The sequence below is a fragment of the Elephas maximus genome, chromosome 10 (assembly GCF_024166365.1).
Source record: "Elephas maximus indicus isolate mEleMax1 chromosome 10, mEleMax1 primary haplotype, whole genome shotgun sequence".
In the NCBI taxonomy this organism is placed as follows: domain Eukaryota; kingdom Metazoa; phylum Chordata; class Mammalia; order Proboscidea; family Elephantidae; genus Elephas; species Elephas maximus.
In genome coordinates, this window is record NC_064828.1 from 34,378,304 (window position 1) to 34,398,324 (window position 20,021).

A 20,021-nucleotide genomic window follows, 5' to 3' on the forward strand; every position below is an offset into this window, starting at 1 on the left:
CTTGCCTGAAGCACCTGCTTTGTCTTCCTGGGACTGCCTGGGCTCTCTCCACGCCCCCTTTAAGAGCCTCAGCCCTGGCCTCTGTGCATGTACAGAAAAAATCAAAACAAGTGGGCAAATGATGTATGTATGTGAGATGTTTGTGGCCGGGGGTATGGAGGTGAGGGGAGAGGGGACCTCTGAATGAACCTAAAAATAAAAGTGAAAAAAAAGTACAGAATCCATGATCCCGTCTCATTTGCAAATTACCGTTACTCTTTGGAAACCCTGGTGGTGTAGTCGTTAAGAGCTACGGTGGCTGCTAACCAAAAGGCTGGCAGTTTGAATCCACTAGGTGCTCCTTGGAAACCCTATGGGGCAGTTCTACTCTGTTCTTCAGGGTTGCTATGAGTTGGAATCAACTTGACTGCAATGGGTTTGGTTTGGTTGGTTTTTCTGTTACTCTTATGAGAGAGGCTTCTACTTTTCTGTCTTGGACCTGGCTGGGCTGAGAAGGTGGTTATGAGATAGCTCAAATCTTTCTGATCTTGCACAAGTGGTGCAGACATGGAGAGCCACTTGCCGGATGTAACTGACTGTGACAGTACAGGGCCAACACACACAGAGGCACGTGTTCATTATGTATGGCTGGAGAAATTATTTGTCTCCAGGGGGACATGTTTCATTGTGCATTAGCTTCTAGCTGCTTCCTTCCTCCATATTTCTCTGTCTGCTCTATCATTGTCCTCAGTATCCTTTCCCACTCACCTCCCCCTCACTCAGTCCAACTCTGCCCATCAACGTCTCCATCCATCTTTCTTGGCCGCATCCACGTCTTCCTGTCCACTTTGCTCAATCTTACTTTTTTTTCATATAATTTTTATTGTGCTTTAAGTGAAAGCTTACAAATCAAGTCAGTCCCTTACACAAAAAGCCGTTTTTTTTTTTTTTTTTTTTTTTACACAGTCCCAATTACTCTCCCCCTAATGAGATAGCCTGCTCTCTCCCTCCACTTTTTTTGTCCATTTCACCAACTTCTAACCCCCTCCACCCTCTCATCTCCCCTCCAGGCAGGAGATGCCAACATAGTCTCAAGTGTCCACCTGATCCAAGAAGCTCACTCCTCACCAGCATCCCTCTCCAACCCATTGTCCAGTCCAATCCATGTCCAAAGAGTTGGTTTCGGGAATGGTTCCTGTCCTAGGCCAACAGAAGGTCTGGGGGCCATGACCACCGGGGTCCTCCTAGTCTCAGTCAGATCGTTAAGTCTGGTCTTATGAGAATTTGGGGTTTGCATCCCACTGCTCTCCTGCTCCCTCAGGGGTTCTCTGTTGTGTTCCCTGTCAGGGCAGTCATCGGTTGTAGCCAGGCACCATCTAGTTCCTCTGGTCTCAGGATGATGTAGTCTCTGGTTCCTGTGGCCCTTTCTGTCTCTTGGGCTTATAATCGCCTTGTGTCCTTGGTGTTCTTCATTCTTCTTTGATCCAGGTGGGTTAAGACCAACTGATGCATCTTAGATGGCTGCTTGCTAGCGTTTAAGACCCCAGATGCCACTCTTCGAAGTGGGATGCAGAATGTTTTCTTAATAGATTTTATTATGCCAGTTGACTTAGATGTCCCCTGAAACCATGGTCCCCAGACCCCCTGCCCCTGCTACACGCTCAATCTTACTCTTGCTGTCTGGAAGTCGGTTTTCTGTTTGTCTTCCTTCCTGTCTCTCGTTTGTCTCCTGTTCTCTCTAGCTCACTTTCTCCCGCTCCGTGTTTCCCTCTGTAATGTCAGCTTTCTGGGTACCCTGCAGCTAGCAATAACCTTTTCTTGTCACATTAAAGTCCATAAGGAGCACTTGGTTTATTGATTGATTGGTTTTTATTTAAGTTCTGCAGAGAAAAGAAGAGGGTTTTTATGAAGTGAGCAAAAAGAGAGAAAATGTGAAATCAGGCAAAGGGAGAATAGAAAAGAGGGGCAGCATGAGAAGATGGGGCAAGTTGGGGGGGCATCAGAAGGAGTTGAACCCATGGCATCTTATTTCCTTCTAAATAAACCAGCTCAGACATTTATGGCTGGTAACAGCTTAATCTGGAATAGAAAGGGCTAAGGACCAAGTTAGGCTTAGTACCTAACTCAACTTGGAGGCAAAAGCTTCAGGGAGATATGAGTTGGGTTAAATAAAACCAACAAGCTGATGTGCGTAGAATTTCTTCTGCCTGACCCACTAACAACTGCAAACGGGACATTTTAGAAATGGTTTTTACTGAAACGCTTCAGTGGGACATAGTCCCTGGAAGGAAGAACTTGGCTCTGAGGCCAGGCATGGTGAGCACTGCAGGGATGTGGCCAGTCGGCTAACCGGGAGGAGCAGCAGGAGTGGCTTGGGTCAGGCAGGAGGTGGCAGTAGCTGCTGATCAGGGCAGTTCTGGTTGCTGTGCTCTCCTCTGGCCCACAATAATTAAGGCTTTCCCAGTGATTCCGGCTTCCTGAAGGGAAGCTAGAATTTAAGAAAACAAGCTAACAAACAAAAACAGCAGAGATGCTTCAATGTACTGTATGTGTTCTTTAAATCGTGATGCACTTAATCATGTCTTGAGGTTACCACTGCTGAGCAGTTGCAGGCACCTATCTTTTGCTATAGCTTTCGCAGGAGAGACATGGCTTCTAACAAAGCAAAAATAACAGAAAATAAAAAATCCACACGTCCTCACCCAGAATTAGATACGGTTATGTAGCTCCTCCATTGACCCAGAACCTCCTTCTCCTGGCACAAGGGAAATAGTGCCCTCAGAACTTCCCTCCACCTTTTTCACCTTACTCCCTTTTCACCCTACCTCTTGCTTCTCTCCCCTGGCAGACTACATAGAGCCTATGGACCAGAATAAATCCGTTGTTTTACTTCCCCTCAAAAGATGTGACCTTCTACTCCCCAAATAGCTTTGACAGTTTTCTCATTTGCTAGCTGAGGCAGATATCAGGAGACACTGACCTTCTGGTTTTGCCTAAAGAGGGAACACTCAGTAACTACCATGCTTCGGTCCCACTTGCTTTATCTGTGCTTTTCCTCCCTTCTCCCCCATGTCCTCACCTGCCTTTTCACCTTCCTTCAGGAACATTCTACTCACCCCATAGTGCAATGCTACTCCCCTCTGCCTCCCCTCGCCTGCTGTGGAGATGCTTTAAGGCAAATCTGCCTTCAGCCCCATAGCAAGGGAAAGCACAGGGCCTCTAGGAGTATTTGCTTCCTACTTAATGAGATTAGTCCCATCACCTACCCTGAGGAGCCAGATTTTGGTGTTACTGAGGTATGTGCGGAGGGAGGAGAAATTGTCAAACATCACTTAAAGAGCCCTGTCTCTTGGACGCCTGGGAACTGCTGAGAGAAATTAATCTTCTAGCTATTTAAGGCAATTTCTTTTCCGTCATCTTTTGTCAAGAGGACTGCACTGGGAAATGAATCTGATGGGAGTCCCGGAACTGGTACATGCCACTCGACAGTGTCTCTCCAATGCTATGCAGCATCCATCATCCCCACACAACCAGACACACATCACTGCAAAGCCAGCTCCCCACCAGTTCCTAGCAGCTGGAAATCACAAATGCACAGGGTGGGTACCACTGGGCCTAAAGACTTGCACTTTTCCCCTACCTCTGCTCGATTTTATTTCCAGAAAACCTGCCACAAATTGTTCTTTTCCATTAAACGAGTTGTCTTTCTTTTACACAAGATTTAGGAAGGCAGAAGAACAGGGATATGCCATAACAGAAGATAAGCACCCAGCCAGGGTGGAATAGGTGCTTATGTTAAACATTTGGACCACTGTCAAAGCAAGGTTGTGAGACAGAAACAGGGCAAAGAGTCGCAAATTCTTTCTTTTTCCTTCCTGGGCTAAGAGACTGGGGGTCTTCTCTCTGGACTCATGTAAAGAAAGGAATTCCAATCTTTAGCTCTTTTTCTTCCCTCAAGGATTTACCAGGGTAGTGGTTTTCAAATTGTGTTCCTTGGGGTTCTAAGGAAGTACCAGGGAGAATGTATATGTGTGTGGCGGGGGATGCTGTAGGGAGTGACTTCAGAGGGGCACTCAATGGTTAAAGCTCTGGACCTCCCCCCCGGCCCCCGCCAACTCTGCTTCAACCTCTGATGTGATTTCACTCAGGTGTTGGGATTTCTAAGTTTTCCAATTCTTAGAAAGATCTGCAAAGCAATGTCCTGTGTGAGACAAAGATGACTGACTATTCCTGTGCCTCTCACGCAGCTAACCATTTGCTGAGGGTTTACGCAGCAGAAGGAAGATGTACCATGGCTCCTGCCTGGTTTAACTGCAGATACTTTGGGGTCCCTGCTAGCAGCTCCGACTCCAGGCTCCTGAGGCACTTTACAGCAAAATGAATCTCCTGAGGCTCCAGAGTCATTTGTTTTCCAAACTCTCTTCTCCGATCTCACTAATTCTCAATTTCCCTGCATTTGACAAATGCAATTAACAAGCCTCGATCAGTTTCTGGCCGACAGCCCTCATCAATCATAGAGACTGCACAAGGCTGAGGGGGAGGGGAAGGTGCAAGAAGGTACCCGAAGTCCAGGGAAGGTGAGGCCTTAGCCCCTCTAGTTCTATGAATGTCCCCTCCCCACCCTTCAGTCTCAAAACATGACAGCGGGTGGGCACCCTCACCTACCACTTTCTTCCTTCTTTCTACCTAAACACAGGGCTATACTGTTTATGCCCTCCTCTCCCATTTTAAAAGGTTTCTCCATCAACCTCCTCCGTCTACCCTATGTATTCTCTTTAACAGAAGGCCTTGCCATCTGCTGCCACCATAGCTTGGGAACCCCCTCAGTGCTGGGTGTAATAAATCAGCCATCTCTGCTCTCAGCAGGGCCTCCTTCCCACCCACATTCCAGTGACAACTCTGTGCTGCTTCCTGCCCATGAGGCTAAGTGCCCACCACCACCCCAGCCAACCCACACATATACACACACACACTACAGGACCAAAAGGACTAGGGTCACTAAGCTTGGGGTTACTATTTCTTTCACATTCACCCCTTTGTCCTCTTTTTCCAGGGCCCAAGCCTTCCCTTCTCAACTGGTTTAAGATTTCAGCTTTACCCTCTTTACCTTTTGCTCTGCATGTAGGAAGTCTCCCCTCCCCCACCATAGGGTGGGAGCTTTTTCCTTCTCAGCCCTGCCTGGTAAGGCTCTGCGAGAGTCTTTCCACCTCATCAACTTTTCATCTCTTTGCAAACGGAGTTGGGAAGTCGCTCCCTCCCCCCACCCTCTCTCCTTTTCTTTTGTTATTAGCTTCATGAGTGGGAATGTTAATGTATTCACTAGACAATGTCTTCACACCACTGTTTCCTGTAATTACAGTCACTTCCCTCCCACTGTCCTGGCTTATTTGACTGTAAAGTGTTTGGAGGAGGGACAATGTGGACAAAAGACACAACCCAAGCTGAGGTTGAGTAGTGTAATATTAACAGTGAAGAAAGTAAAACAAATAGTTTCCTCTGCAGCAGCTCATTAACAACTGGTAACACACAGAGGTCAATGTACATGAGCTAAAAAAAAAGGATCAATACAATTAGGGACCCCTCCATTATAGAATGGGGTGCTGTGCTCCTATTACCAATGACAGTCACCCAAAGAAATGCAAGAGGCCACATCCACTCTCCCTCAGTGGACAGGGCTACTATACTTGTCATGTAGATCTGCTACATTGTCACTGGAGACTCGGATCCAGCCATCCTCCCGGACATGGTAGAGGTTGACCACACCTCCTGAGTAGGCATCTCTGTAGGTGGCTTGGTAGATGGCTCGGCGGGCGAGATCATAGGCTTGTTCCACTTCCAGGTCATAGGAGTAGCCCCTATCCATGACCCCATAGGCATACACAGAGCCCGAACCTACAGAGAAGGTGGCCCCTGAGATCCGGTTCCCTTCACTGTCCACATAGTAGAGGCCTGGAAAGTAAAAGAAAGTTAGCAGGGTAAAATGACCACTCTCTTCTCCCAGGTAGTAGCAGTTCTCCAACCCTCTTATAACTCAGGGGACACCAACAGAAATACCGGAACAAAGAACTATCATAAAATTATTTAAAAAAAAGCTGGAGGAATCAAATTGAATATTAAGATTCCAGGATTCTACAACAAACCACCCCATCTCACCTTAAAGTAACTGCCTTGCCTGTCTTCTCTGCAGACCAAAAACCAAGGATAATCTGAACAACTTAGGTTTCAAGCACTGTGGGAAAATTTTTAAAACATAATCCTAGCCCTCAAAGAGTTTAGATGATCTGGGACAAGACATCCATCAGACGGTGTAACAACAAAGCCTAGAGTTCTGAATCATATTGCAAAGACCTGCATTGTCTAATACGGTAGCCACCAGCCACATGGGGCTACGAAGCATTTGAAATGAAGCTAGTACTACTGGTGAAATGACAATATTTTGGACACACTGGGTTAATTATCAAAATTAACTTCCTCCTGAGTGTGCTTGCTCTCACATTATAGGGAGGGCAACTAGGGTCATATAACCACGTGTGCATAAGTCTTTGTATGAGAAACTTACTCGAACTGTAAACTTTCACTTAAAGTACAATAAAGAAATAAACAATAAATAAATAATAAAAATGTCAACACAAAAATGAACTTTCTCCTTTTTTTACTTTTTAAAACGTGGCTACTATAAAATTTAAAATTACTTGTATGGTTCCCATTATGTTTCTACTGAAGGAGCCTTGGTGGCGCAACGGTTAAGCACGTGGCTGCTAACCAAAAGACTGGCAGTTCGAACTCGAGAGGAAGATGTGGCGGTCAGCTTCCATAACGATTACAGCCTTGGAAACCTATGGGGCAGTTCTATCCTGTCCTACCGGCTTGCTATGAGTTAGAATTGACTTGACAGCAACAAGTTTATATTTCTATCTGACAGCACTGGTATACAAACCAGGGATTAGCCCAGGCCAACTGCCTGATTTTGTAAATAAAGTTTTATCGGATCACAGCCACACCCATTCATTTACATATTACTTATGGCTGCTTTTATGCAGAATTAAGTAGTTTGACAAAGGCCATATGGCCTGCAAACCTAAAATATTTACTGTTTGTCTCTCTGTGAAAAAGTCTACCAACCTCTTGTGTAGACTAATTCAGAAAAAGGAGTTAATAAATTTTTTATCGGTTCCAACTTCCTGCTGAGCCCCTCCAACTGGATGCTCTTGTCACCAAGTTCGGGTCCAAAATTCCCAAATCTGAATCCTGTCTTCAAACACTTTACTGGTTCTCAGTTACCTTTCAACTTTCTAGTGCCCCACCAACCCGCACTTCCTTCCATATTCTCGAATTCTGCCAAGGGCATCACCGATCTTTTTCCTATTTCAGTGGCTCTCAATCCTCATTGTGCATCAGAATCACCTGAGGAAGCTTGCCTCGGCCTTAACCCAGGTGGTGCTTCAATTCGTTTGGGGTGAGGAACAAGCATAGAAGTGTTTTTTTAAGGTTTTCAGGTGATTCTAATGCAAGCCAGGTTGAGAAGCACTGCCCTTATGTTTTCAGGTTTGGATGATTCTCAAGTCTACCCCAATTCTTTCTCTATCCCCTTCTCAATCCCACTGCCACCACCTTGCCTAGACAGCTCACCGTCTGGTTCCAATTTACCTTTCTGGCTTTATGGCTCCCTACTCCCCTTTATACACCCTTAGTTCCAATTAAACTGCACTTCCAGTTACTCCCCTCAAGCCCTGATACTTCGTCCTTCCCTCCCCGTGCTCATTGTTTCCTTCTATTTTTCCCAGGATCCAAAAAAACCCAAACCCACTGCCATGGAACTGATTCCAACTCATAGCAACCCTATAGGACAGAGTAGAACTGCCCCACAAAGTTTCCAAGGAGCACCTGGCAGATTTGAACTGCCGACCTTTTGGGCTTTTTGGTTAGCAGCTGTAGCACTTAACCACCACACCACCCGGGGTTCCTTCCAAGGATAACTACCAACTATTCATGAAATCTTCTCAATTCCTCCAGTCAGACGTAGTCCCTCCTCAAGATTCCTTCAGCATTTTATTGGTTCTTCTTAAAATGGTATTTATCTAATTCGGCCTTGAATTAAGTAGTCTATGTATCTGTGATCCTCTCTCAGTCAGCTTCCTGAGGCAGGGGGCTGACTCATACTGAATGGGATGGCGTTGTCAGGAAGGCTTCTTGAAGAAGGCACAAATTAGGTTATGCTCTGGCTTCTCCATGCTCTCTTACATTGCTTCTGTCACCTGGAACAAACCCAACAGCTAAGGCCATATTGGTTTGCATTTTTCAAAGTGACATTTCCAAAATGCTTCCCTGGACCAGGTAAGACGTACAGAACTGTTCTTTCACACCTTTCAAAGAGAAAAGTGTGTCCATTTCCCAAAGTAACAACAAGCTTCTCTCTCACATCCACTTTTTAATCCTTCATTCATCCTCTATTGAGTAATGAACTGACCCTTTCTACATCTCTCCCTGTCCTACTCCAAAGCATGTGAAAAAGTGGTAGGTGTCCTATAGGCATTCTACAGGATAACTGGGCATTCAGTACGCAGGTAAATAAATGAGACAAAAACAAGAAAAGGAAAGAATAACTATTTTCAAGTATATAGGAGGGGAAATTACATAAAAAGTGACTAGCTACACTCCACTTTGCCTAAAGGGACTTTCAAAATTGGCTGATGAGGAACCAACACTGGATACAAGGTGAAACCTCCTGACAAGCTTTTTAAATACTGGAAAGGAAACTAGGCTAAGGAATTTCTTTTCAGAGATGACAGAACAGGTCCTAGGGTGATTATATCAGGTAAGGACAGAGAGAGGTGAGCCCCAAAGGCTCCTTTTAGGCCAAAGACTGAAGAAAAAAGGGAGAGGAATGACTAACTTTTGAGCGGCTATTATATACTAGAGCTTCACCATCCAATAAAGTAGCCACTAGCCACACGTATTGAGCATTTGAAATGAGGCTAGTGCCACATGTTGAAACGGTAATATTTTGGATTAAGTAAGTTATTGAAATTAATTTTGCTTGTTCCTTTTCACATTTTAATGTATCCATTAGAAAAATTTAAATTACATACTCCTACTGGACAGCACTGGCTAGAGTTTACACCTACCATCCAATTCTCAAATACAACTTTTTATTGGAAACTCTAGTGGCATAGTGGTTAAGAGGTGTAAGTGCTAACTAAATGCCTGGCAGTTCGAATCCACCAGGCGCTCCTTGAAAATCCTATAGGGCAGTTCTTCTCTGTCCTATAGGTTCGCTATGAGTCGGAATCGACTCCATGGCAATGGGTTTGGATTTTTTAATAGCTCTTATCATTTTATGGGAGATGATAGAGGGAAACATTATGAGCTAGATCCTTTACATTTATTACCTCACTTAACCAAGATAACAGATGAAGAAACAGAGGCTGAATAAATAAGCAACCTGCCTAAGGTCACAGAGATAGTCAGTGACACACCTGGTCTAACTTCATGCTGTTTCCTACACTACTGTGTCTTCCCTGAACAACGGATTCTCAAACACTGGCACAAAGCCCTTTCATTCAACGGCTCTTTCTCTGTAGTGGCAGCCAAAGGATCATGTGACTGCAGTTTAACTCACCAGGGCCTCTCTTATCCCAGCCACAGATCATGGTGCCCATGGACAGGCCCATGCCTTTATACTGATACACCATGTTGGCAAGCAGCTTGGAGGCAGCCGCTACCGAGATGCGCTCCTTGTTTCGAAGTTCATAGATTCGACACTGCCGAGCCAACAGCCTCTCCCAGAAACTACAATCTGCTGCACCTCCAGCCATGGTGCCCAGCAGGTAGGGGTTGATCTCGATCACCTTCTTCACAGTCTGGGAGGCAATGTAGGCACCCGCTGTGGCCCGGGAGTCCACTGCAACGATGACTCCATGGCGAAACTGTTAGGATCAGAGGAAAACACAAAGCAGGCCACATCAGACCACAATAACATCTCTCTGACACTCCTTTTTGCATCAATGCAAACCCAGCACATCTCTTTATCAGATATTTTATACTTCACAATGTTGTCGTGTGCCATCTAATCGATTCCAACTCATAGCGACCCTATAGGACAGAGTAGAACTGCCCCACGGGGTTTCCAAGAAGTGGCTGGTGGATTCGAACTGCCGATCTTTTGGTTAGCAACCTGAGCTCTTGATCACTTCACCACTAGGGTTCCATACTTCACAACATACTTTTCCAAATATTAACGTTACTTTGAGCGTCTCATCAATCCCGATTGGGCATAACCAGTATTGTCTTCGTTTTATAGATGAGAAAACGGATTCAATGAGGTCGAATGACTTGCCCAAGTTCCTAGATCTAGTTTTGCAGAGCTGGGCCAGGAACCCCCACTGTCTGGCTCCTATTCCATGGCTCCCCTGGCTTCACCAAACTTCCCGCTTAAGACGCAGCATAGTCCAGAGGGACCGCCCAGGTACCAACGCCTCTAGTGAATAGTCAAAACAGTCTTCCCTCTTCCAATATTCTTTTGCTGCTGCAGCCTCTCCTTTCTAGGCTAAGAGCTTCTAGACAGGAGAAACCTGGGGTCGTCTAGGAAACAGATCCAGCAGCCTCCGACTCCCTCCTTCACTTACCCCCAATCCCACCAACCCCTCCCCGGCCGGAGCGGGGACAGAGGCCTCACGGCGCAATGAGACAAACGAATGGCCGGAGCCGGGTTCGGGACGAGAGGACCGGAGCCGAGTTCGGGACGAGAGGACCGAACCCCTCCCGGGATTTCGTGACCGGGCCCCGCGGGTTCCAGTCCAGCTAGGAAGCCGGGAGGGGGGCGGGCGCTCGGGATTTACTTCAGCGAGGCGGCTGGATCCCCACCTTGAAGGCCAGTGTGGTGGTTCCATGAAGCATTTCAATTCCTGGCTCCTCGGGGACACCCCATTTGGGCGCGGCCAGACTCAGTCCATCACTGGAACTCCCTGGACCCAGGTCCAGCAGATCCGCGCGACCCCCGAGTCCGAAAAACCCCTGCTGGTTCACCGATAGCGGGCTCTGCAACACGCTGGCCAACGCCATGTCTAGTGATGGCAAAAGGAACTGACGCCTAGGAAAGAGCGGCGGGGCAACGCCTCGTCGTTGCAGCTTCACGTCCTATTGTATTTATTTCGTTGCGGAGCCATTTTGACTCCTGGCAGCCACGCCTCCAAACACAAGTGCCGGACGCACGGGACAAATTTAACTGGGTGGGTGGTGGGGGGAAAGGCTTTCACTACCCTTAAATTCTAAAAGGATGTGGCCGCCGTCTTGACTTTGGTTGTAGAAGTAGTACTGGATCAGATTAACCCCAAATTCACAGGAGGTGATTGGAAACGTACTTGTTGAACGAGGAAGGTGAGGCCGGCCATTTTTGAGAAGGGCGTGACTGGTTAAAATCGGTTCAGAAGTTTTAGCTTCAAATCGCGCCACCACCCCTCCCATGTCCAAGCAAACACTTCACGTCTCGGCTGCTTCAACACTCTATTAACGCGACTGAGGTTGCTATTTTAAGGGCAGCTCTAATTTTTTTTTTTTTTCTAATGCTGGTTAAAATAAGGGTTTTTCTCTGAAGTCATTTTCTTATGAAATTAGTTAAACCACAGTAATTTGTGGTAAACGCACAATAAAATAAAACCTTCGGTAAGTGCTAATACGTTTTGCTTGATAGCATTAGTCGCCACCCCACAACCCCCACGTTTTTAACAGTAACTGATTTTTAAGATTCGATATTCTCTTTACTCCCACCCTCTGGGGGGAATTCTGATAAGCAATAAATTGCCCAAAAGACCGACAGAAGACTGAAGAAGGAAAACCAAAGGATCCAGTTAATCCACAAACTAGATTCCCAATTCAGCAACTGAGTAATTGAGTCAATAGTAATCTACCATCATAGAGCCTGGAGGAGAATTCTGAGACTCCATAACATGTACCAAGAGGCTCTCTAGCTTGCTAAGACAAGTTCTTTATGCAGGAATGTGCGGTATTTCATTGCCTCTCCTTCCTTCTACCCATCTTCATTTTTCAACATTTGGGAATCATAATGGAGCAAGGAAGTGGGCATATGTATGAAATGTTGCCTCCTGTCTTACTGGTTCTATGAAGTCAGTGTTTGGCCTTTCTTGTTGGATTACAGTGACAACATCCATCAAATCTAAAGTTCCACTTTCCTCCGATGCCCATCCCGCCTCCCTCCCTTTCTCCAGCGACTCTGCGACTCTGCCTGCGTGTGCTGTATTTTAATATTGAAATTTGGCGACCCTTTCCAAACCCAACCATCAGAATGTAATGAAACAGAAGATCTTCATCTGTGTCTCACACTTGGCTGATGTGGGAAATGCAGAGGGCTTCTGTTTATTGAGGGCTTATTATTCTGCAAGGGAAACCCTGGTGGTGTAGTGGGTAAGTGCTACAGCTGCTAATCAAAAGGTCCACAGTTTGAATCTGCCAGGTGCTCCTTGGAAACTCTATGGGGCAGCTCCACTCTGTCCTATAGGGTCGCTCTGAGTCAGAATCGACTCGACGGCAGTGGGTTTTTGGTATTATTCTGCAGGATTCCCTGGGTGGTGCAAACAGTTAACATGCTTGGCTGCTAATAAAAAGGTTGATTTTTCAAGTCCATTCAGAGGTGCCTTGGAAGGAAGGCCTGGTGATCTACATCTGAAAAAAATCGGCCATTGAAAACCCTATAGGGCAGAGTTCTATTCTGACACACACAGGATCACCATGAGTCAGAACTGACTCAATGGCCAAAAAAAAAGAAAAAAAAAACAAACCCAACCAACGTGTGGTCATGATTCTGCAATCTCCCCTGCAATCCAACCACTCTGTCTTCTGACTTCTCTCACCGGTTCTTTCACTCTGCCATCAATAGTATTTGTACCTCTCAAGGCACTTTTCACATTTTACTTGATTAGAAGTGTGGATAATAACCAAAAGGTCAGCAGTTCAAACTTACTCTCCCCTTAGTGGGAGAAAAGTCCTGGTGATCTGCTGCTGTAAAGACTACAGCCTAGGAAACCCTGTGGAGCAGCTCTACTCTGTACTTTAGGGTGGCTATGAGTCGGAATTGACTTGAGGGCACACAACAACAACAACTGGATTATAAGCTTTTAAAGACAGGTATTTCACTATTACGGTTTCTGTACCCCATTATTTGCTTATTACATGTTTACCAATGAATAAATGAAAGAATGATAACAATGTTCCCCTCCATTGAGGCTTGAAGCCTTGGCCATCATTGACAACTTCCTTTCCTTTTGCCCACATCCAGTAAGTTGCCAAGTCCTGCTAATTCTTCCTCTGTAGCATTTCTCACATTCCTTTTCACTGCAGCTAACACCACCATCACTCCTGAATTACAGAAATGTTCTTCTAACCAGTTTTCTGGGCCACCAACTTGCCTTATATTAGTTCTCTGATCCAAGGTCCCTACTCACAAATGAGAGATGAAAAATAATAAGTGTTGGAGTTCAGAGGTAGGAGAGGAGGTTAATATAAATTGAGGTGAGGGGGTGGTTCAGGAAGGCTTTGCCAAGGAATTCTGGATTCACTTCCCTAAATACCACTTGGGTCTCACACTCCTCAAACCCGTAGTCTCTTCTGTTTCAGCCCATATCTGGGAAGGCTTTTCAGAATAGATATGACTTAATCCAGACTTTGAAAGCTAGGATTCAAGTAGGTGAAGGGGAGGTGGGAGATGTGTTAGGAATAGAGTGAAAAGAGGTCATGGTGGGTGGATTTGGATTGGACCATTTTCAGTTGCTGTGGGATTATCCAGATCAACCAAACCCACTGCTATGGAGTCAATTCTGACTCATAACAATTGTATAGGACAGAGTAGAATTGCCGTATAGGGTTTCCAAGGTTGTAAATCTTTACACAAGCAGACTGTCACAGCTTTCTCCCCTGGAGTGGCTGGGGAGTTTGAACCGCCAACGTTTGGTTAACAGCCAAGCGCTTTAACCACTGCACCACCAGGGTTCCTCCTGTGGGACTATAACAAACCAAACCCATTGCCATTGAGTTGATTCCAACTCACAGTGACCTTATAGGACAGAGTAGAAATGCCTCACAGAGTTTCCAAGGAGAGGATGCCGACCTTTTGGTTAGCAGCCAAACTCTTAACCACTGGTCCACTAGGACTATAACAAAACAAAACAAAAACAAAAAAACCCACTGCCGTCAAGTTGATTCTGACTCAGAGTGACCCCATAGGGTTTCCGAGGCTGTAAATCTCTACAGAAGCAAACTGCCATAACTTTCTCCCTCAGAGCCACTGGTGGTTTCAAACTGCCAACATTTCAGTTTGCAGTTGATTGCTTTAACTGCTGCACCACCAGGGCTCCTTACCAGGACTATGAGAAAAAAAAAACAAAAACACCAAACCCATTGTGGTCCAGTCGATTGCAACTCAGAGTAACCCTATTGGAGAGAGTAGAACTGCCCTGTTGGGTTCCCAAGGAGCAGCTGGTGGGTTTGAACTGCCAACTTTTTGGTTAACAGCCAAGCTCTTAACCACTGCACCACCAGGACTATGTTGTTGTTAGGTGCCATCAAGTTGATTCTGACTCATAGCGACCCTATAGGACAGAGTGCTACTGCCCCATAGGGTTTCCAAGGAATGGCTGGTGGATTTGAACTGCTGACCTATTGGTTAGTAGCCGAGCTCTTAACCACTATGCCACCAGGGCTTCTACCAGGACTATGCTGTGTTGTTGTGAGGTGCTGTCAAGTTGGTTCTGACTCATAGCGACCGTATATACAATAGAACACTGCCCAGCCCTACACTGTCTTCACAATCGTCGTTATGCTTGAACCCATTGCTGTAGCCACTATGTCAGTCCATCTTGTTGAAGGTCTTCCTCTCTTACCCTGACCCTCTACTTTACCAAGCATGATGTCTTTCTCCAGGGACTGGTCCCTCCTGATAACATGTCCAAAGTATGTGAGACAGAGTCTCGCCATCCTTTCTTCTAAGGAGCATTCTAGTTGTACTTCTTCCAAGACAGATTTGTTCTTTCTTTTGGCAGTCCATGGTATATTCAATATTCTTCTCCAACATAATTCAAAGGCATCAATTCTTTTTCGGTCTTCCTTATTCATTCTCCAACTTTTGCATGCATATGAGGCGGTTGAAAACACCATGGTTTAGATCAGGAGCACCTTAGTCTTCAAGGTGACATCTTTGCTTTTTAACACTTTAAAGAGGTCTTTTACAGCAGATTTGCCTGCCAGGGCAATAGTGAGCCTTAAACGCCAGGCTGGGGTGGAGTCGTTGGTTTGGATTTGATCTTGCAATGCTTTGAAGGTGTCTTACCAAAAAAACAAAAACAAAAACCAAATCCAGTGCCATTGAATTGATTCTGACTCGTAGCGACCCTGTAGGACAGAGTAGAACTGCCCCATAGAGTTTCCAAGGAGCTCCTGGCAGATTTGAACTGCCGACCCTTTGGTTAGCAGCCGCAGCACTTATCCGTTATGCCACCCGGGTTTATTAGAAGGTTTCTTAGCAGAGGAAAAACAGGATTCAAGTGGTACCTTAGGAAAATATGCCAGTGTGGAACAGAGGTTAGAGGTAGAGAGGCTGGAGAGTGGTCAATTAGGAGGCCATTTCACTGTCCAGATCTGACTTGACAGTGGCCTGACATGAGGAGGGCAGCAGCAATTCATCCTTATATGAAGAGTCTAAGATTTAGTCTTCAGAAGGGTCTTTAAAAAGAGAAGATATTCTTATCTCTTCAGTGAGTTTCACATGTGGTCCTACCCAAAAGAAGGGAAAAGGACTTGTGGGATCTTAGCATGCTCTCCTGGTTTCCCTGAGTCTTCCTATGACATGTCCTTAGTACTGAGTCTGCAGGAAACTGTGATGCCATAGCCCCACCATCATGATGTCTGGAGGGCCCAGGCTTTTTCCTTTGTATGTGGGTCTGGTTCTTTGAATAAACCCATTCTGACAACATCCCCTTGAGCTGAAATTTTTACTAAAGCATACTCCATATGTGTTAAAAGTAGTTACAGTCTGTCACTCTGCCCTAGTCTACCTCAATTTTCCAAAGGGCCACCTGTCAGGATCCACCAACCTCAACCCTGGCATCTCAAGTGTCCTGGTTAGTCTTTTGCCCTGGGACTACAAACCAGCTCTCTTGTAATGGTGAACTACTGGGCAGAAGGAGAACCAGGAGAAAAAGGGCCGTTGGATCCTCCAGGCCTTGAACACAAGTCAGAGAAGCTATCTCACCAAAGAACTGTCAAGAATGCCATCTTTGTATGCAGATGGAAGGACAGATTCATCCCCAAAGCAGAAAAGAAGGAAAGTTCCAGGTTCTCGTTTCCCTTCACCCTCACCCCTCAGTAACCTGCCTTTCTGGAAGATGTTTGGGTCTCTTTTTCCCCTGTCCCCCCATCCAAAGCTCTCTTGCTCTTTTCTCTTTTGTCCTTGTCTCTGTCCATTTCTCTTTCCCCATCTTGATCTTGAGTTGAAAGTGTGAGCTGAGCCTCAGAGATCCCTGGTCCCACACCTCTGAAGACGGTACACAACATCAAGGTCTTTTGCTTTCATAGGTCCACAGCACTCTGTTCTGATGACATCTGAGCACTGAGTGGCCTTTACCTCTTCCTTGGCTTAGAGTTCTCTCAGGGCAGGGGCAGGGTCTTATATGTATGTCCAATGCCCTGCACAGGAAAATCAAAAGGAACCCAGCTCTCCTCCTTCCATTTGTGTCCCCACCCTACTTCAGGTAGTTGGAGGATGACAGGCAGGTGACTCCCAGGGTGACTCTCAGATATGTCATGGGCAGCAGAAGGTGAAGGTTTGATTGATGGGGCAGCATCTTCCCAGTGTTGGAGACTCTACTGGCCTCATCCTGCCATCCCCTCAGCAGCCCTCTGAAGAGGAGGGGATGCTCCATCAGCCAGTCCCAAAGCCTGACGTGGGGCTAGAAGGAAGTGAAGCGTCAGATCACATGCCTTCCTCACTGGTTCTGGCTGCAGTTCAGCTTCTCCCTAGCGTCCCTCTTCCCCCTCCTGACCCTGGCCTGCAATCCCTGTTCTGCTGCTTCCAACGTTCATTCTGCCCCAAGGATGGCTCTGCAGGATGTGTGCAACTGGCAGGCCCTTGATACCCAAGGACTATCACCTCACCTGCCTCAGGCTGGTGGCTGGGCCATGCCACTGGGCTGCGATCCTCAAACCTTCCTGCAGATCCATGGCCCCAAGCTGGCCCATGGCACCACCACCCTGGCCTTCCGTTTCTGTCATGGAGTCATTGCTGCAGCTGACACGCGCTCTTCCTGTAACAACTACATGGCTTGTCCAGCCTCACGCAAAGTCATTCCTGTGCACCAGCACCTCCTGGGCACCACCTCTGGCACCTCTGCCGACTGCGTCACTTGGTACCGGGTGCTACAGCGGGAGCTGCGGCTGCGGGCACTGAGGGAGGGTCAACTGCCCAGTGTGGCTAGCGCTGCCAAACTCTTGTCAGCCATGATGTCCCGCTACCGTGGGCTGGATCTATGTGTGGCCACTGCCCTGTGTGGTTGGGACCGCTCAGGCCCTGCCCTCTTCTACGTCTACAGCGACGGCACTCGCCTGCAGGGGGACATCTTCTCGGTGGGCTCTGGATCTCCATATGCCTATGGTGTGCTAGACCGAGGCTACCGCTATGACATGACCACCCAGGAAGCCTACACTCTGGCTCGCCGTGCAGTGGCCCATGCCACCCGCCGTGATGCCTATTCTGGGGGTTCTGTGGACCTTTTCCACGTGCGGGAGAGTGGATGGGAGTACGTGTCTCGTGAGGATGCCTGTGTGCTGTACACGGAGCTGCAAGAGCCCCCGAAGGAGGGAGAGGAGGCCGGTAAGGCGCCATCCTGAGCCTGCCACTCTCCACAGAGCTGGGCCAGGTGGAGAACTCTCTGCGTGGGCCACGGGAGGCAGCACCAGACTCCAGGATGCCGGCAGAGACGGAGAGGCTGTGAGAAGTGGCAGGACTTGGGGGAGGGCCACCTAGGCCCAGGGAGTGGGTGGGAGGATGGCTCTGCAGAGGGAGAGCCCCCTAGGCACAGCATCACAGCATCTGGCTCAGGCCCTTGCAGGTGGTTGGCTTCATTTGTTCCAAATATACATCCCTTTCTGCTTCCCAGAGCTATTGATGACTTTGTCCAACACCTTTCTATGGATGCCCAATAGATTGGTCCAGCCTTCTTCCCAGCATCAAGTCCTTTTTTCGGTAAACACTTCGCGCCTACTTCACGCTAAACACTGTGCTAGGTGCTAGACCCTCTTTTCTTGCCATTCTTTCTTCTGCTTTTCTCCATCCCATCCCCAGGCTCTCTTCTTTCCTTCCACTTGAGTCTTTGTCCTTGATGAGGTGGGTGGCAGATGTGGGGGTGGGGAGGGAGGGTCAACTGCCCAGGCTTCCCAGTGTGGCCAGTGCTGCCAAACTCTTGTCAGCCTTGATGTTCCACCACTGGAGGCTGGATCTATGTGTGACCCTCTCAGAGTCAGGTAGGGATGGTGCTCCAGATGAGCGTGAGACCTAGGCTGGGAAGGGCAGGGGGCGGTTCAGGAATGGAGACCCCTTGGGTGGGAGTGGGCTTCTCCTCACGTCTGCTCACCTGCATGTCCCCCTTCCCCATCATGACTATATAGTGATTACTCCTTTGCTGACTTCAGTTCTCCTGATAACCCTCTGAGGTAAAATGATTATCCTCACTTTACAGATGAGGAAACAGGTTCACAGGATTATGAGACTTGTCCAGGATCACACAGTAGGTGGCAGACATGAGGCTTGAATCCAGGCCTTCCACTCCAGAGCCTGTGCTCTTTCTGCACAGCTCTTCCTCCCAGCCCTGCAGGCCTCTGGGGATGTGGAGGGAGAGGGTAGCTGCTACCAGGCCCCTGCCCCATGGTGGCCAGGGGTAGAGGAGCCCAGAGCGGCCCGAGGGCCTGAAGGGGTGAGTTCAGGAAAGCTGCTCCCACTAGCCTGCTCTGGTCCCTGCAGCCTCACCCTTGCTTTGTAGCCTTTGAGGCCTATCATTGCCCACTGCTGCTGCCTGATTTCCCCTCCTTTCTCCACCCTCCTTCCCTTTGCCTCCTTCTGGGCTTTCCTTCCTGCAGCTCCCTCTGGGGAATGAAGGAGAGAGGGAGGTGGCCGTGCCAGCGGGGAACTGTGGGATAAGTACATCCTCTCCTGGCCCCACTCCTCTCCCTGTAAACCCTGACTTGGAGATCCAAGCTGACAGCTTCAGGAGGGACAGCCCCCCTCCTGGCCCAAGCGGGAGCGAAAGCATGGTTGGACCTAAGAGTGGGCCTGACCAGGACTCCCAGCAGTTTCCTTAACCTTCTTTCCCCTCATTCCGCCACTTAAACTTCAATCCCAAGAATACCAGTGCCATTTCCTCCCTCCTGGATGCCCCTTCCCAGCCTCCAGCCAGAGCCCTAACCCCACACCTCAGGCTGAGAATTCCTCTAGGCAGGAGCTGGCCAGAAGGATGGAGGAGACATCCCACTTCTGGCCCTAAGGGGAGGAGGGAGGAAAGGTCAGGGAGCCCCAGGAAGGAAAACAGGGAGAGCAAAGCAGGGAGGAAATTGCGGTGGAAAAGGGGGCCTGAGGAAGATGCCTGGTACACTGGAGGACTAGCTTTCAAGCCAGGGCCCAGGAATCTGACCTGTGGCCTCCTTGCCCACTCCCCAGCGTCAGGAGATGGGGTGTGGGACTCGGGGGATAATTACTGAGGTCAGGGACCCCTGTGACAGCCTAGTCCTAGAGAGGCAATGAGGGAGGGCAGCCTTCCCACAGAGTTTAAGCCTTGGATTGACTCAGGCATATGAGGGTGCATATTCACATCCACAGAAGTGTGTGGGTCCTGCGTCCAGGTGTGAGTGAGTGATACAGGCGTGTGTGCAAGATGGCTGCCGCATGCCTGTGAGTGCACAGGTGATGGACGTGTGGTTCCTTGTGCAGAGACCGGCACTGGAAACAGACTGGAAGAGAGACAGCAACACCTGAATGAGGAGGGTGG

The 20,021-nt window shown here is 47.9% G+C and overlaps 2 protein-coding genes across 2 annotated transcripts; one reads left to right on the plus strand and one right to left on the minus strand.

Annotated features, from left to right (window-relative positions):
* Window positions 1–5,421: 5,421 nt before the first annotated feature.
* PSMB5 (proteasome 20S subunit beta 5) lies at window positions 5,422–11,087 on the minus strand. The gene is made up of 3 exons (XM_049898739.1): window positions 10,843–11,087; window positions 9,599–9,905; window positions 5,422–5,928 (listed from the first exon to the last, which is right to left on the minus strand). Exons 1-3 carry the CDS (start codon window positions 11,038–11,040, stop codon window positions 5,642–5,644), a joined length of 792 nt encoding a protein of 263 aa, XP_049754696.1. The 5' UTR covers window positions 11,041–11,087; the 3' UTR covers window positions 5,422–5,641.
* A 5,992-nt stretch (window positions 11,088–17,079) lies between these two features.
* Window positions 17,080–17,871, plus strand: PSMB11 (proteasome subunit beta 11). Its single transcript, XM_049899485.1, has one exon. It carries the CDS (start codon window positions 17,080–17,082, stop codon window positions 17,869–17,871), a length of 792 nt encoding a protein of 263 aa, XP_049755442.1.
* The last annotated feature ends 2,150 nt before the right edge of the window (window positions 17,872–20,021 follow it).